Source organism: Anguilla anguilla, chromosome 5 (genome assembly GCF_013347855.1).
Source record: "Anguilla anguilla isolate fAngAng1 chromosome 5, fAngAng1.pri, whole genome shotgun sequence".
Classification (NCBI taxonomy): Eukaryota; Metazoa; Chordata; class Actinopteri; order Anguilliformes; family Anguillidae; genus Anguilla; species Anguilla anguilla.
The window spans coordinates 26109763-26128116 of NC_049205.1; the positions used below are offsets into that span (position 1 = coordinate 26109763).

The 18354-nt window shown below is 38.9% G+C and overlaps 1 protein-coding gene across 8 annotated transcripts in view; it reads right to left on the bottom strand.

Moving 5' to 3' along the window:
* Positions 1-17904, bottom strand: part of chid1 (chitinase domain containing 1) — a 386345-nt gene extending 368441 nt beyond the window's left edge. For all 8 annotated transcript variants that reach the window (XR_004765361.1, XM_035418828.1, XM_035418832.1 and 5 more), the window contains exons 1-2: positions 17774-17904; positions 17526-17645 (exon numbers count right to left, since the gene is read on the bottom strand). Coding sequence is in view for 7 of the 8 variants with exons in the window: in XM_035418828.1 (XP_035274719.1) it covers positions 17526-17633 (108 nt within the window). In the remaining variant the exon portion in view is untranslated. The remainder of the gene's footprint in view (positions 1-17525; positions 17646-17773) is intronic.
* Positions 17905-18354: the final 450 nt, after the last annotated feature.

The window sequence follows — 18354 nt, forward strand, 5'->3', positions numbered from 1 at the left end:
ATGTTCAATAGACTAATAAGTTTTTTCATCACCTTGTCGTTTTGTAATTTAATTTTGTCATTGAAAAGCATAAATCAAAAGCAAAATTGATTTAATTTATGCAATGGTACAAATGGGCAAATAAATGAAAAAACACTGGTATTCGGCCAAGTGTTTCCTTATTTTCGGTTTCGGCCAAGAATATTCATTTTGGTGCATCCCTAGTAACAACTCACATCTTTATCTCTATAAACTGTTTTACCAGTGTTTAATGACAGAGGTTCCTTTGTAACAAGGGGTGCTGCCAACAATATCAACTTTTTGGTGAGAAAAAATCTTCCACTTCCACTGTGTTTGAGCTTCAGTTATTTTCTTTCAGAAGCATTTAGAGTCATTCTTGGAAAACATACTCCCATGGGTTAGGCTACCTTTCAGAAGAGATCAGGATTATACCTGTAGTCAAAAGGGTTCAAGAACAGTAACCATTTTATTTTGGGTATGTCATTTTCAGGCTTGTGCTTAAAAAGGGGCAATACCTTAAGAGTATATAATTGGAATGGCAGGTATGCCATCCCGCCAAGTTACGCCTTGGCAGGAGGCATGCCCCTTACCTATACAGCACTGAGAGTTTGACACTTTTCAGGGTTCCCCACAGAAATAACCACAACAGCCACAGACTCTCAGCCCTTAAAATCATTCATTTCGGTACATTTTGGCCCCATTTCAACAGACAAAATTCATTAACAACTTCACATGTCCACACAATAAAGCCCCAGGATTTTGTGTTTTCCCCTTCTTCTTCTTTTTCCTGCCTCCTAGCCCACAAAGAATATGTCTCCCCATTGGTCATTTTACGTACACCAGCCAATCCTTCACCATCACCAGCCAATCAAAATGTTGCATACACACGCAAAATGGACATATCTTTTTACCCAAGAAAATTGCCAGTCATTACAGTTAGTCACTTCGTGGCTCAGTGGTAACGTCACAATCTACAAATCGTTGTCACAGGTTCAAGCCCCACCTGAACCGAATTTGCTCACTAATTATTGTATTTTATTTCTCAATTTTTGCTTTTGCACCACATCCACCCATCATTCACCGAATGTATAGACTGCATTATGACATACCATCTACACGTTCAGTTAACCTGCTACAATATCCCCAGGCCATATGGATACAACCGGAGCTCAACTGTGCTTACTGACCTGTCTTCTTCTTTAAAACCACGGACACATTTGACCAAAAAAATTCACGCTTTTAGACAGCTACTTGACGGTGACGCACTGAAAGAGTAAATGACTGCAAAGCACATGGTTGGACGATCGAATCCAGCCTTGCTCTCAGGGGCAGATCTTTTCGTATATTAAACTCACATTTTCTTACACTTATATTGCTAACTAATAATTCTCAATTGTTTTTGCACTTATCAAAATATCAGAATATTCAATGCAGAAAGATGTTTACCAAAAGTCACTCACGGCCAGCCATTTCATGGCGATAAATGTCTTGATTTTCTTCAAAAGTTACACCAGCTGACCACTGTGGCGTTTCTACTAATTACATTTCTTCACTTGGCTTCTGTAGAAAACATTCTTATCAGCAAACGGCACGTTTCTACATTAATGTTACCTCGCCATGTTCTCTATGTACCCACATACAAATTACTACGTAAGAACTGTCTGCAACACCCCATGACAACACTACATTTTAAAACATTACTCATTCATAATTATAACTACCAGTGCTGAACGTCAGGAAAGTACATTCATATTACATTACAGTTGTTTAGCAGACGCTCTTATCCAGAGCGACTTGCACAACTTTTTACATAGCATTTTTAAATTTATTTTTTACATTCCATCCATTTATACAGCTGGATATATACTGAAGCAATGCAGGTTAAGTACCTTGATCAAGGGTATAATGGCAGTATCCTACCAGGGAATCGAACCTGTGACCTTTAGATTACAAGACTAGTTCCTTACCCATTATACAACACTGCCCAGGGGTGCAGCAGCGATTTTAAAAGTGTGGGGGTTCTAGGGGTGGGATGTGAGTACCGCCCCCCCCCCCCTTCGGCCCCCGTTCCAGTCTCTACAACATGCCAAATCAAAAATGAATGCCATGCATTTCCACATTTTCTTCACCACCATATGCAAATAATATTGAGTTCAAAATGCACATTGTAGCACCACGCCCTTCATCCAAAGGTACTATAATCACCAGCATTCAACATACCATAATATTACAGGGGTGCAATCTCATCAGGGGTGAAAAAGGTGACAAAGATGTGAACCCGCTAGAGGGATCCGGGGGCATGCCCCCCGGGACCCCCCTGGGATATTTAAAATACATTTTTTAAATATCAGCTTTAAAATGTGGATTTACAGTCGATTTTAGCATGAGGATATAGGGAAAAACTCACCCTAGAATTAATGTACACAAAAGTTAATTACTGCTACAAAAGTAATGTAAGGGGGACATCAGTTCAGGGCACTTTAAAAAAATAAAAATAAACAGTCAAGAGAGTGCAGAGCTGGGTCCAAAATTTTATTAAAGTGCATTGCATCCACTGTACAATAAAGTTCATCAAACAAAACAAGAACACAATATGCACACCATTAACCTCTTAGCGCAAAGCCCCTAGTGGTCAGCACGCCGGCGTGCCGAGATTACTGAACTCAGACATTCAGTGCTACTGCAACCAATGTATGACTTAAAAACAGAAACGTGTTTTTTTTTTGTTTCATTAGTAGACGATACACGACAACTATGCAGAGTTTCGCAGCGCCACCATTGTCGCTCTGGTCGTTCATTTAACACGCACCCTCTCCCTGCAGTCTCATCTAGAACTACACCCCCCACCCATGACATAATGGACAATATTGTCTATCTTGGCATTCATAAAAATATTCTTTCACCACTCAAAAATCGTATTCCGTCATAGCAACAAGATAAACTCGACAATAGCCCTAAGATATGCCAATACAGCAGTGAAAACGCTGCTCACTGAATAACGAAATAAATGAGACAAAGTTTTAAAAAATGATACCATGTCATTCTACAATCAATAACTGGGACTAAATATTGAATAAATAGCCTACATAATCTTACCATTGGTTATACGTGTAGAGATGTCTCTTTTGAGACTGAGTGGTCATATATTGTCTTGGACAATCCGTTTGTGAAATATACGCGCATTTGTGAGGCCTGGGTATCTTCCAAAATAGCTGTGCGTAATACCACACGTGTTGTTTACGGCATTGTTGCCCTTTTTAGTACAGTCTGGCTTGACTGACAATTCATTTATTCAGTAGGTGAGAGTATAAGCTTTCTAACAATGTATAACCTGTCTAATTTTGCTTTTGGAATAGCATTTTATAGGTCAGCGTAACCAAAAATTTTCTTATCGCATTCACTTACGCATTCACTCTGTGGTAGCAGTAAAAGATGCTGCACCTAACGAAACCTTGTCAATGATTTTTCGTAATTTCTTGGAATATACTATTATTATTGAGGACTTCTGCGCATAGCAAAGCCATATGTTTGCTGATAGACCTAGCTGACATAGTTTTCTGGTGTAAGACAGAAGTGGATATAACTTTATCATTGATTTACTGTCTTTTGTCTCTATCTACTGAAAACAGGTAAGATTTCATCATTGCTATGTAAGTATTACTGCTCAAAGTATTTAGGTTATATACGTTATTTTTGAAATTGAGTGTCTTTAAATAGGTTAGTGGTATTTTATAATGAGGATATTTCACACTGTAATGTAAGTGTTCGTTGGTAGTCTAGTAGTTTTTGTGACGCATGCAACAATGATGACTAGTGTTGGAACATTGCCAAAACATGGTGGAAGGTTGAAAATTGTTTTCATGTCATCCCATCCCTATACAAGAAAACATACGAGAGTACAGAGTATAGAAATACATACAAGAGTTATTGCACATTTAGGTACTGTACTGCATTGTGTGACAATATTTTTGCATTATTTTTTTTGGTTCATTTGTATGCTTTACAATGGACAAAAAGCATTATATTCCTTTTTGGAGAGATTTTGGATATGTTTCTGGACCCCTAGCTATTTTAGACCACTGTACTGATGTAATGATTGTAATTCCCACTTGAAAATGATGCAACAGTGAGTTTCTTGAGTAAAAACATTTGACTTGTATTGAAATATGTGAATATGTTGTGATTTACAGCAATGCATAATTTTGACATTTTGGGTAGATTTGGAGATGCTGGGTACACTGCTTAGTTTTCTGCTTCATAGATCTTTAATAGTTCTACATATCCACCCTTAGATTTTATGAACTTGTGGTCAAGAAGTTTTTGATCCAGGACATGTATAGTTTAACCTGCTGTATATGTGCCATCTCTCAGTATTTCTTTGCGAACTAAAAAAGAGCAAATTCATTTTAGATTTCTTGCCTGAACAACTGCATTTGTAGCACTTTATTTCTTCCAAAATTATGAATATAAAGTGATCTAAGCTAGTATTGTAAATGGTAGAAATGTCATGCTTCATTTAAGCCATTTTTCTCTGTGGTGTTCACATCTAGAATTATAAAGCTTTAAATAGGGTACCCCCTAAATGGGCAAGGATTGGCCAGATTTGGCATGTGCGCTAAGGGGTTAATAAATGGCAAAAGTCCCATTAGAAGATTGAATTAAATCTTTAAAAGTTATAAATTTTCTGAAATGTTATCGATGGCCACAGTGAGTGAAACTAGGCGATCTGAGCGTATAGTTGCTATGTAAATTACGTCAGAAAGATTCAGCATTGTTGTTTGCTACCTAAACTTCACAGCACACTCATTGCCGTAATCATGATTGTAGTATGAAGTGTCTATTTTCAAAATCCATTTAAACCATTCACAAGTCACCTGGGACTTTGAAGTTATAAGGTGGAATGTATCAAGTGTCCAGTGAAAATACTGACCTGGCTATCAGTAACCATAAATAAAGCTTGCAACAGTAAATCAATGCGCTACAAAATCCAGCATTCTAAAGCAGGTTAAACAGCTTTTGAATTGTTGTTACATCCCTCCCCCTTTCAATGTCTAATTTCACAATTGATGGCAATGTTGAATCACATTTCTAGTTACAGTTGCTAGCTTTATTTACGGTTGCCAACCATACCGCAAATCGGAATTGGCCTTTATTTGGACAGTAGAATAGGTGTTCCGCATTTAACTCATGGCTACAGGAAGAATTTTCATCCATATGTTTGTGAACGATTGCGGTTTATAGTAACCACTGTTTTGAATACAATTCAATAGTTAGCTAGCTAGCTAGCCGGGATAACAAGCATGCCGTGACACGATTCTGACCTAAAGTAAAACCAGGAATTTTTGGCTTGGTGACAAGTGACGGCGAAACTATCATAAAGCTAGCTGGCATTCAAAACCGGTTTCAGAGGGTCTAAAGACATTATGTCTAGTCTATAGTAGTGAGCTCAGTTCTTTGTGTGACCACCCCATTTAAAAAGCAAGACAGTGCTAGGGAGAGGAATTTTATTGACTTATGGTTTCATGCCGTTTTATTAAATAATGTAATGACAAAAATGACCAAAATTGGTGCTAATTGTATGGTATAAAACGAGAAGGAACTATTTTTTCTTGATATAATCGTTGTTTTCATAGAATTAACGACCAGAGGTTTTTGCTTAACAACGGTCCAAATAGAATTATCAACCAGAGTTTTGCTTGACAACGGTAAAATGATATGCCCAAATGCCTGTGGAAGAATATTTCACTTTCAGCTGATTAAATTGATAAAAATCAATAAATATAAAAGTAACCATATATATTCATTGTTGGTAACCCGTTGTATAAGTGGAATAAACCATGACGGGCTGATCAGTTATTGGAAAATAATGTAGCCTACTTCGGGGCTGGTTAAGTGACCCTCGGCTTTACCTCGGCCGGATCACCATCCCCGTCGTACATTATTTTCCAATAACGGAACAGCCCGTCGTGGTTTATTCCTTACATAATGTCAGCCACAATTAGCTTGAATGAAGTTTATTGGCCAGCTGGCTTGCATTTGGGATGATTGAGGTAGCTAGCTAGGATAGCCTATTTCATTTTATGTCCAATGACTAATGTTAGCTGACACATCACATAACAACACAAAGTTACAAAAGAAAATTCTACATTAATAAGTAGTTAAATATCCGTTTCATACCTATGATTTGTTGTTATTCCCTAATCACAGCGAGCGAGTGACAGAAGCCCTGTTTCTGAATGCACGCGCGTACCATACTTCAACTGTTTACTCTTCCCTGGCCTGGTGGGTTGGCCAAATGGCTGTGATTGGCTGGATGGCCGTTCAATGAATCCAGCATGACTAAGGTTTTCATAGAGACAGAGCGCAATTAAGTCCCGTCCACACCGGAGGGGAAAACAATTCATCGCCCTCCATTGACTTTGTATTGCGTGAAGGTGCCTCCTTGTCACTTTCGTCTGCTAGCAAACAACAGAAAAATGTCTAAAAGCTTGTGTGTGGTGGGATGCACTACCAACTGGGTAAAGAACTAAGTTTTTATAAGCTGCCGAACCGAAAAACCTGTCCTAACATTGGAGTCTAGTGGCGTGTCAGCTAGCAAGCTAGCTACAGGCTACAGTACGTTACTGTCATTCGAAATAAGTTGGAGTTGGCTAGCGACGTTGTTTCAACAAACTTGTAGATGGCTAAGAAGGGGAAGCTAAAATGATAGCTACTTAGCTAATTTCTGCACCAGTTTCACCAGAAGCCCCCCGAGCCAAAGGCAAATTATACTGTTTTTCAGAGACCGTTATAACGTTGTCGCTACACTGAAGTGGCAAGCTAGAGCTAGACTAACGCAGGTAGACATGGGGTGCTAAAATAATCCTTTGACATGCTTAAATCTAATGTTTTTAGCTAGCTACAGGCATTTTGTTAGTGTTTCAGCCCTTGCTTGCATATTGTGGTGCCAATTGTTTTCCCCTCCGGTGGGTGTGGTTTTCAGAGTATGACGCGTTGTGCTCTGTCTCTATGTATGGGGAACTCAATCTCTGAAGTACTGTTTTTACAGATTTTAGTTTCGTTTCATCAATGAAAAAGTGGGGGGGATGGAATCCAAGCCTGCCCTTGTTGCTGAAAGTGCTAGGTATATTTTTGTCGGTATAGAATGCAATTGTGAATTAAGCAACCGACATGTATTAACTACCTAGAGAACAGAGGATAAAAGAGATGTTTTGGTCACTTTGATATTTTAAGTAGCCTACAATTAACGCTAGTTTACAATTTAAATAAAACTATACCCCAAACCAATGTAAAACAGCCTTTGAAAGAGATCAGAATACACCGAGGACGGTGACTGTCAGGTAGCGTAACCACACGTCACAAGCACGCATGGTATCTCAAATACATATAACAGCGTTCTCTGTCCTTGTGAGCTTGCCGAGTTCATTCTTCCAAGAACGACTAGCAAGAACGTTCTCCCCAAGAACACAAGTCCGTTCTTTGCATTCTTGGTATTGAGAAACACCCCATGTTTCTGTGAAAGTACGGGTGTCACAACATCCGTAACACCTGCGGGTGCGACGCGCCTGACACTGCCGTCCTGTTTCGCGGTCCATTTCGCGCATTGCTTCAACAACACATTCAACATGTTACTCGTAATACCGCCTGCTTCATATACCGTTCAATAAGTAAATCCATCTCACTCATGGTCACTTTATCTTCTTTGCACTATAGCTTAGTCTATGATCATGTCAGACATCACCTACATGCTCATTCTCCTAACAACATATTGTTTCATCTAGGCTACTCAATTTCATAATTTTTCCTCATTTCACTCCTGTTATTTTCTAATATGCAAAGATTGCTGGGACATATGCGTGTGCTGCTATTCTCCCCTGTCTAGCTAAGCAAAACAAAACAGCGAACAGCTAAGCCTATAAAAATGCCTTATAAACCATAGAAACACTGAAAGTTCATCTCGACGAAATAACAAAAAACGGATCAGGACAGAAGGGTACACAATTTCCGAGCTACGGAGCTCAAATTCTACAAGCTTGCTGATAATTTTGTCAATGAAGACTCGTTGCATCGTCAGATGAGTGAGTACATACACTGGGGATATTTCTGTTCATTTTGTAATGTTCATTTTTGTAATTCTGTTCATTTTGCTTCTTTTTATACTTACACCACCACACAAATTGTCACAGCCATTGATTTACATAAAGTATGTATCAAAGCCAAAGTGCTAAACGGTACACGTTCATCAGACTGTACATATTCACAGCCATAATCCACAACTGTTTCTTAAAGGAGTACCATGGTGGTTGAACGTGACACTTCCCAGTTGTCTTCAGGCAACAACAAAACAAATGTGCATAATTTTTTTATTCTTCAGTCATTTCAATGTACTTTAAAACGTATTTTTCTAAGCCTAAATTTCCCACGATAAAAATTCACCCGAACCGTCTGGGCGTGGTAATGAGAACTGTCAGTTAGCTATGATTGACAGACCGTGCCCCGCATACCATGATATGCGCTCTCTTTGGGAGACTGAATTTTCACAAGCTAGCTAGCTTAGTAGGGCTAGTATATCAAGTATCGGTAGATAGCTAAGGTAAGGACGTTGACTTATATCTAATGATAATTTTTGATATCTAGCTAGCCAAGTTAAGATAAAAGCACAACTATAACGTCCTCATAAAGCAAACTAGCAAGCTAACGTTATCGATAACATTGCATTATGAAAGCAAACCTCCTAGCTAGCTAACGTTAGCTAGCTAGCTAAATGAATATAACCAGAAATAATCTAAAGGCACTCTAATTTAAGTGAACCTAACGTTAGTCAAATATTTGCATTGTCTGAACAGCAGGACGGTGTGTCCTGTCAGATTTCTTTACGGGTCGTGGAAATGGGAGTGGTTACTGTATTAATGACGTAGCAAAATGACAACTTTCTCAACCGGTTGAAAATAGGACGATGAATTTAAAACGCATATTTCTCCAAGAATACAGAACGGACATATTTAATACTTTGCTCATTGTGTTTCTTCAATGCCTCTTGTGCAAATAGCACATAAAACCGAGAAAGTGTGAAAATCACCATGGTACTCCTTTAAAGGGTTACTTCGCATTTTTTCACCCAGCACAGCTCCACTGTTCATCACGAATCATGTCCTCAACTTGGCCCCCCCAAAACCTCGCTCTGCCTCTCAATCAAAGCAGTGTACATCCGGCATCCGATCTATGTGTACGCGTACTTCTCATTGTCTACATTTATATGCATTTCTGTTCTCACTTTCTTATAACAAACACTTTGCAAAAAGAAATGATATCGTTTTCAACGTACAAAAATGCCAAGTTACTCACACATACAAAGAACTGGCTATAACTCATTCATTCAAACTGGCTAAATCTAGGCCTGCCATTAAAAGTATCCATATCAAAATGACACCAAGTTACTGTACTACAAACTATATAGGCCATCTTGCCTCACCTACCCAATGTTTTCTAAATTGTTTCAAGTCACTTGCCCTGTGTTTTTTCATCTTACCATCTTACAATGTCATTTAAACTTAGTGTCACATCAAAGTGTCAAATACCTCAATTTGCCTCATGCAAGGCATTTAAATGAATGTACACAACTACTGGTGAATACCTACAGAATGCATATTCCTCCAGAAAACATATCTTTATGCTTGGTTGTCAAGTTCATTTTACTAACTGTACTAGTTCTTGTATATTTGCTACTTACAGTAAATACTGCATGTAAAATAAATCTTGTACATACATTCATACAATACTTCATTATCCCCATGGGGACATTTCCCTTGCAGCATGCAACATTGACATTGACAGTTACAAACAGACATTTATGCCAAGAAACATACAATCATTCACGCAACAGAAATGCTGGGCAGCTAAATACATACATACCGATACAAATTTGACATATTCAGGCCTATTCAATCAATCTTGACTCTTACAAACCCATCCACACATATATTTGGCCCGTTCATGTACTATATGCTTATACACACAGGGCCAAGTGACTTGAAACAATTTAGAAAACACTGGGTAGCATTGCTTTGGAATACAGCTTCTTTAATTTTGGTGAGGTAACCTATATAGTTTGTAGTACAGTAACTTGCCGTCATTTTGATATCAATAGCCTACTTTTAATGACAGGCCTAGATTTAGCCAGTTTGAATGAATAACTTATAAAGAGTGCTTTGTATGTGTGAGTAACTCGCCATTTTTGTATGTTGAAAACATGTTTTTTATGAGATATGTAGAGACAGTGACGGAAATCAAAACCTATAGGGAGAACATGAGAACCAGAGCCATAGAAAGAGAGAGTTGTGACACTCCCATAGACTTCTATTGTAATCAGAGAATGTGGAAGGAACGCGTGTCGTGGGGCAACCAATAGTTCCAAAAACTGTATAGTTCCAGCATTGAACCCCATTCATTTTCAGTGTTTCCGAGACACGCTTGCTGGTAAGTTGAAGAAATGACTGCATTTTTTGACATTTTAACGCATTAGCAGACCTCTCATCAATTTAGTCAAATAGTGGTATTTTATTTAGCCAGCTTTAGTTAATGTTTATCGTAAGATAATAGCTTGCTAGATTCTAAATTCAGTTAGCTAATGTATGCAACACTTCGCTAGCTACCATATCCAGATGTCAGTTGGCCTACATTTACCTTTAATTGCAGTTTTTGGTGTTCGTTGGCATACAAAGTTTATCTTAGGTTATTATAGTTATTGTTAAAGTTAGCAACACTTTGTTTCGACCGTATTAGTACATCTGATTACAATGAATGGTAGCTAGCTCAACTAGATAACATGGCTAGTTTGTATCTAGCAAGGTTGTTCCTTGGTTAATTCAGTCATTACACACATTGTTTGTTAGGCAGTGCATCAATGACAGGTGATACGATCAGCAGCATAAATGTGGATGCTCACAGTAAAAAGAAAGTATTACTGCAGGTAGCTAATTACTTCACATATTTTTCTGTTGAAGAGCTGACATGTGAAAGCATGGGAGACTAACTTTGATGACCTAGCAAGCCCGCTATCTATAAAGGATCCAAAAAGCAACAAGGTATGTAATTGTCAGTTATATCTGTAGCATCCAAAACTGGGGTGATAAAAGTCCAAATCCAAATCCTAAGGTGCCTATGAAAGCTCTTGGAGCAGGATGCTCGCATGCTGTGGAATGGAAATGTTAGAGATGGAGAAGAGATATGTGCTGTTGTAGAGAGCATGATCAACTCCATAACTCGCTATCTCCCCGTTTTGTTTTCTAGGATAAAATGATGAAGTGCAGGAGCTGAATAATTAGGATATTTTATATTTTAACCACTATAATGACGTGTGTGTGTGTCCAGTCTGAGGTTTGTGAGAGGCAGTCGTGACAGCAAGGCCGGGATCTAGCACTACCAACAACAGGAGTGGAAGACCATGGGTGGAGGAACGGACTGGACCTTGTGTTTAACAAGTGCCGTTTACTTCAAGAGGTTAACGTTAAATGTAAAGTAAAACAACAGTCCTCAGTAACTGGCATAGTAGCATAGTATCGTAGCCATCTCTAGTTCTGCTTTACGATATTTCCTCCTAGTGATATAAAGTCAATAATATAATATAAATAAATGTAAATAATTAAAGCCGTATCGAAAACCCTAGAGGGCAGTAGCCTACCATTCCAAGTGCAGGGAACAACCGCATAGTTCAACTTGGACCCTGTAGGTTAAACTGATTAACGCTAACACAAACAAGGACAGCAACAACGCAGTCTATGCAAAAATACAAGCAATAGAAGCGTTAGAAAGCTTATACTCACACCTACTGAATAAATGAGTTGTCAATCAAGCCAAATTGCACTAAAAAGGGCGACAACGCCGTAAGCAACAAGTGTGGTATTACGCACAGCTATTTATGAAGATAGCCGACCCAGGCGTGACAGATGCGCGTATTTTTCACAGACGGATTGTCCAAGACAATATATGACCACTCATTCGCAAAAGGGACATCTCTACGCGTAAAACAGATGGTAAGATTGTATATTTATAAAATGTTTAGTCCCAGATATTAACTGTAGAATGACATGGTATAGTTTTTTTTTTTAATTGTCTCGTTTATTTCGTTATTCAGTGAGCAGCGTTTTCACTGCTGTATTGGCATATTTTAGGGCTAATGTCAGGTTTATCTTGTTGCTACGGAATATTGCATTACATTACATTACAGGCATTTGGCAGACGCTCCTATCCAGAGCGACGTACAACAAAGCGTTTAACCATAACCAGGAACAAGTGTATCGAAAACCCTAGAGGGCAGCAGCCTACTGTTCTAAGTGCAGGGAACAACCGCATGGTTCAACTTGGACCCTGTAGGTTAAACTGATTAACATTAACACAAACAAGAACAGCAACAACGCAGTCTATGCAAAAATACAATCAATAGTTAAGACGAGTTAAGTCACCTACGAAACAACTACCTAGTTACAACCCTAAGCTTACAGTCAATTTAGAGATTAAATTGAGAATACGATTTCTCTCAGCATAATGATGGATTTAAAGACTAAACGAACTCACCCGATATTGTCTTCAAATGGACCGTATTATTTATTTAGACATTGGCAGACTACAGCATAAATTGCGTCTTTTGTTTAATTCAGTATTAGTAATTGCAGCGAGAAACTGCAGCTGTAGGTCGTTATGTTATGGTAGCAACGGAACGAAGCGGACGATATATGTATTAGGCTACCGTCATTGTTTCATTATACCAGCGTGTTTTCGCGCGTTTGCACAGAAACTCAGAACCTATAAATAAAATGGTTTAGCTGTTTCTCAGCATAATGACAGATTCAAAGACTAAACGAACTCACCCGATACTGTCTTCAAATGGATGCAGGCTCAAGAACTGTCTTCCATTGCTTCCGCGACGCTCAGACCCTCCCCTCACTGCTAAAAACTAGACCTACGGTGTCGGATTACTTGCGTCGCCATTTAACCGTTTAGATTTGGAGCTCCAGCTCTTCCGCACCCCACCTAATAAAAAAGTCCAAATGACGGGCAAACAATATGGCAGACATAGGTGGTCCCAAAAGCGAAGCTGTAGAGCACGTTCAGATGCATAGGTCGATGAAGTTTTGTGTTGATCTAATGCATGGTGTGGGAGTTATGGCCTTTTACGCAAAACCCTTTGTTATAGCACCACCATCTGACCGACATAGGTGATTTTTAGTGCCTGAGTAGTGGGGGGCCATAGGAACCCACCTGCCAAATTTGGTTGCTCTAGGGCTTATGGTTGCTGAGCCTCAGACACTTTTAGCAGAGAAAAATAAGAATAATAATAATAATAATTAAAGCCGCAAGCGGCGTTGGGAGGGGTCCAAGCATTGGCACCATCGCTCCCCCTATGGAGCGATTTTAAAATGGCTTTGTCCTCATGATCATATGCCTTCACCCAACATATCTACTGAATATCATGATGATCGTATAAAATATTGATGACTTATGGCCAATTTTGTGCTAAGAGACGCTGTCGGATGACTTAGTTACGTCGCCATGGATATGTCCTGGCCGCTTCCCGTAAAGGCGTTTACTATGTCGTAACACTTAGATGGCATGTCGTAACACGTTGATGGTCCGGCGTGTATGCACAGCTGCAGTGTTTCTGCGCCGCAACTAAAAAAGGCGTCACACTAGTGTTGTCACGATACCAAAATTTTGACTTTGATACTGATACCAGGTTTAGTGTTACGATATTCAATACTGAAATGATACTTGAAATTTAAACAATGCTAATTCGATATTCGGTACCTAACGATACTGAAATTACCTTAATAGATGAGAAACGTAATGTCCACAAGGGTTTACCTCATTTTCGAATTCATGGTTTATTAACAACCTGGTTCATTACCAACCTTTAAGTTGAAGCCTCTTCAACATATTGATATGCATAGGCCTATAGTGTTACAACACTGAACAACAGAAAAATATGTGAGATATTTCAAAAATTAAACAGTTGTAAACTAAATAATCTTTAAAGCAGGTCTTTCACCTTTAAATAGATTGAAAAACAGCATATTTTAATAACAATACAGCATCTATCTATAATAAAATATTTACAAATTAGAACACCTATTGCTACTGAAATCAACTGAGTCAAAGCTTGCGCTGTATCAAGGAGCTGAGTGCACAAGCGCAAGTCACCTCACTTGGCAACCTTAGTTGCTACTGCCTTCTAGCGAAGATTCTGACAAATTACACGTTTCATCCTCTCAATCAGTAATGCGGAAGACAATTTTCCCTGGCTTTTACATTTGACTCAAACTAACGAATGTAGGAAAATTCTAATAGCGAACCGTTCATTTTTATTTTTTTAAGTACCGAGAAAGTGCTGAAGTTTTGGTATACCGTGCAACACTACGTCAGACACATATTCCAATCCAATGCTCAGCTTAGCAGAGAATGCACATTTCAGAGCGCCACAGAGACAGATAGAATAATAACACATACATACACATTTCAAATAATAAATACGACATTGAGAGAAAACGAAAAAAAAAGACGTAATATCAACTCGCGATCTGTGTGCTGCGCGCAAAATAGCCTACCGTTTTATTTATGTAGACATTGGCAGATAAGAAAAAATTTGGTTACGCTGACCTATAAAACACTATTCCAAAAGCAAAATCAGACATGTTATACATCGTTAGAAAGCTTATACTCTCACCTACTGAATAAATGAATTGTCAATCAAGCCAAATTGTACTAAAAAGGGCGACAACGCCGTAAGCAACAGGTGTGGTATTACGCACAGCTGTTTTTGAAGGTAGCAGACATTTCACAAACGGATTATCCAAGACAATATATGACCGCTCAGTCGCAAAAGGGACATCTCTACACGTAAAACCAATGGTAAGATTGTATATTTACTAAATGCGTAGTCCCAGATATTGACTGTATAATGACATGGTATAATTTTTAAAAAACATTGTCTTGTTTATTTCGTTATTCAGTGAGCAGCGTTTTCACTGCTGTATTGGCATATTTTAGGGCTAATGTCGGGTTTATCTTGTTGCTACGGAATATTGCATTACAATACATTACAGGCATTTGGCAGACGCTCTTATCCAGAGCGACGTACAACAAAATGTATAACCATAACCAGGAACAAGTGTGTCGAAAACCCTAGAGGGCAGTAGCCTACTGTTCTAAGTGCAGGGAACAACCGCATAGTTCAACTTGGACCCTGTAGGTTAAACTGATTAACACTAACACAAACAAGAACAGCAACAACGCAGTCTATGCAAAAATACAAGCAATAGTTAAGACGAGTTAAGTCACCTACGAAACAACTACCTAGTTACAACCCTAAACTTACAGTCGATTTAGAGATTAAATTGAGAATACGATTTACAGCATAAATTGCGTCTTTTGTTTATATTCAATATTACTAATTGCAGCGAGAAACTGCAGCTGTAGGTCGTTATGTTATGGTAGCAACGGAACGAAGCGGACTATATATTTATTAGGCTACCGTCATTGTTTCATTATACCAGCGTGTTTTCGCGCGTTTGCACAGAAACTCAGAACCGATCAATAAAATGGTTTAGCTATTTCTCAGCATAATGATAGATTCAAAGACTAAACTAACTCACCCGATACTGTCTTCAAATAATGTCTGGCACTGTCTTCCACTGCTTCCCCGACGTTCAGACCCTACCCTCACTGATAAAAACTAGACCCTACGGTGTCGGATTACTTGCGTCGCCATGGATGTCGCTTGCCATAAAGAAGTTTACTAGATGTCGTAACCGTTTAGATTTGGAGCCACAGCTCTTCCGCACCCCACCTAATAAGAACGTCCAAATGGCAGGCAAACAATATGGCGGACATATGTAGTCCCAAAAGCAAAGTTGTAGAGCACATTCAGATGCATCGGTCGATGAAGTTTTGTGTTGATCTGACTTACGGTGTGGGAGTTATGACCTTTTAAACATGACCCTTTTGTTATAGCGCCACCATCTGGTCGACATAGGTGATTTTTCATGCCTATGTAGTGGGGGGCCATAGGAACCCACCTGCCAAATTTGGTTGCTCCAGGACTCATGGTTGCTGAGCCTCAGACACTTTTATTGGAAAATAATAATTATAATAATAATAATAATAATAATCCTAACAGATACAATAGGGTTCCACCAGCTTCGCTGCTTGGACCCCTAATAAGAATAATAATCCTAACAGATACAATAGGGTTCCACCAGCTTCGCTGCTTGGACCCCTAATAATCCTAACAGATACAATAGGGTTCCACCAGCTTCGCTGCTAGGACCCCTAATAATCCTAACAGATACAATAGGGTTCCACCAGCTTCGCTGCTTGGACCCCTAATAATAATAAAGTATCAGACATATAAATGATAGAACAGAATAGTAATCAATGCACACTATGCCTTAATATTTACCGCTGCTGTAAATATAGTCACTGCTGCTGTCTGTCCCGCTGAAAACCATTCAAACAGATTGACAGTGCAGATTTGTTTGGAACTATTGAGCTACATGAACCACGTGATTGCGTGGCGGTAAGATCAAAGAGTGTCGCAACAGTCTTTCTATGGCTCTGATGAGAACAAGGAAGTACAATTTTTTCGCTCAACAGACATGCTCAGTTGTGTCCTTGGTCACATGCCTACATGACCTTTACAACGAGGATAGCGCAGACATTGGCTAAAATAAACAATAAATATAAAAAATTCAGATTTTTTTTCAGATTTAACATCAATATTTGAGTGGAAGTATTTTATTTTTGCTGTCAAAAATGAATGGAGCCCAATTGGGAAGCTTGCTTTTTGAGCGAAAATCATATCAGCAGGGGGCGACATTACATCCGGTGCTGAGGTTGAGAACCGAAAGCTGGCGACACAGAAAGGGTTAAATTCACGTCTGGAAATATATTTCCGTCCATACTTTTATATACAGTTTTCTCGTAATTTCCATAGCTTTTCTAGGCTGGAAATTACTAAAATAATGTTCCATATTCTCTAGACCTGCACATGAACCCTGAACTTGTAAGGTCACAATGTGAAGTACCCAATAAACATTATAGGAAGGAATAGCATATATGCCATACGCAGTATACAAAGCATAGTTCACATTTGAGATTAGAGTCTTTGGGTGACAAAACTTTTTAAGGTACAAAATGAGAAATCAGGTGGCATGAAATGCAGGCCCTGTGAACTGAAACAATGTAAGAAAACATCGGTACCACAGCTTTGAGATATGGTGTCTGTGAACTGGTGAAATTTATGTTATAACTCGCAATTATGTTGATATCAGTAATAACGTACACGTTTTTAGGAACTGTGTTGCTTATAAAGATGTATGAAGAGAGTATGATTTGCATACGCGAGTTACTTTTTTAGCAAGTGTACTACTGACACAGAATATGTGCATTTGACATTAGAGTGCAACTTGTTCTTTTGCGTTTAACCTTTTTTGACTGCATATTAGAATTGAACATCAAGGTAACAAACTCACGTCAGCGATTTCAGTTTTGAGTGACTTCTTGGCATCTGTTTTGGAGAGTGTACCACCGACCGAAAGGAATGAGAGACCACCGTATATGAGCATCAGCACAGCCGTCATTTCAAATCCTCCCTGAAACAGAAGCGGATCTACTTAGTAGCCTACCGATTAGATGAACATTTAACTCAAGCGAAATTCTGAATTTCACTGACACAACACTGAAACAAATAATAGTGCTGTTCGAAAAAATATTGACCTACCTTAAATTATAAACCCGATTATGGCAACATAAAATGTAAGGAAGCCAGCAACTTTAAGAAGGACGAGTATGCAACTAACCAAAAGTACGAAACTACTTCCGGTAGACTGACGGACGGAACATTTCAAAACAAAAGAAGGAAATGTACGGTAGCCAGGCCAACAAAGCAACCTAAGCCGCGTTTCCACCAAAATTATCCGGAACTTTCAGTCCCAGGAACTACTTTACCAGGAACTAAAAGGTTCCTTCAGCCAATGGTTGTCTGCGTTTCCACCGGGGTCTAAAGTACCGCGAAGATTAGGCAAATTAGCCCACTGACGTATGAAAAAGCAACGTTGTCGTCGGTCCATCTGTCATATGATTTCTTCCGTAACCCCATACTACCACCGAAGTAGCCTACATTATTTTCTAATAACCGGGACAGCCCGGAGGGGTTTATTCCACTTATACAACGGGTTACCAACAATGACTATATATGGTTACTTTTGTATTTATTGATTTTCATATATCCTCTCAAACACATTTATTATGTTTTTATGCGAACATTCGCTTTCATGTCTTGACATCCGAAGCGACAGAATG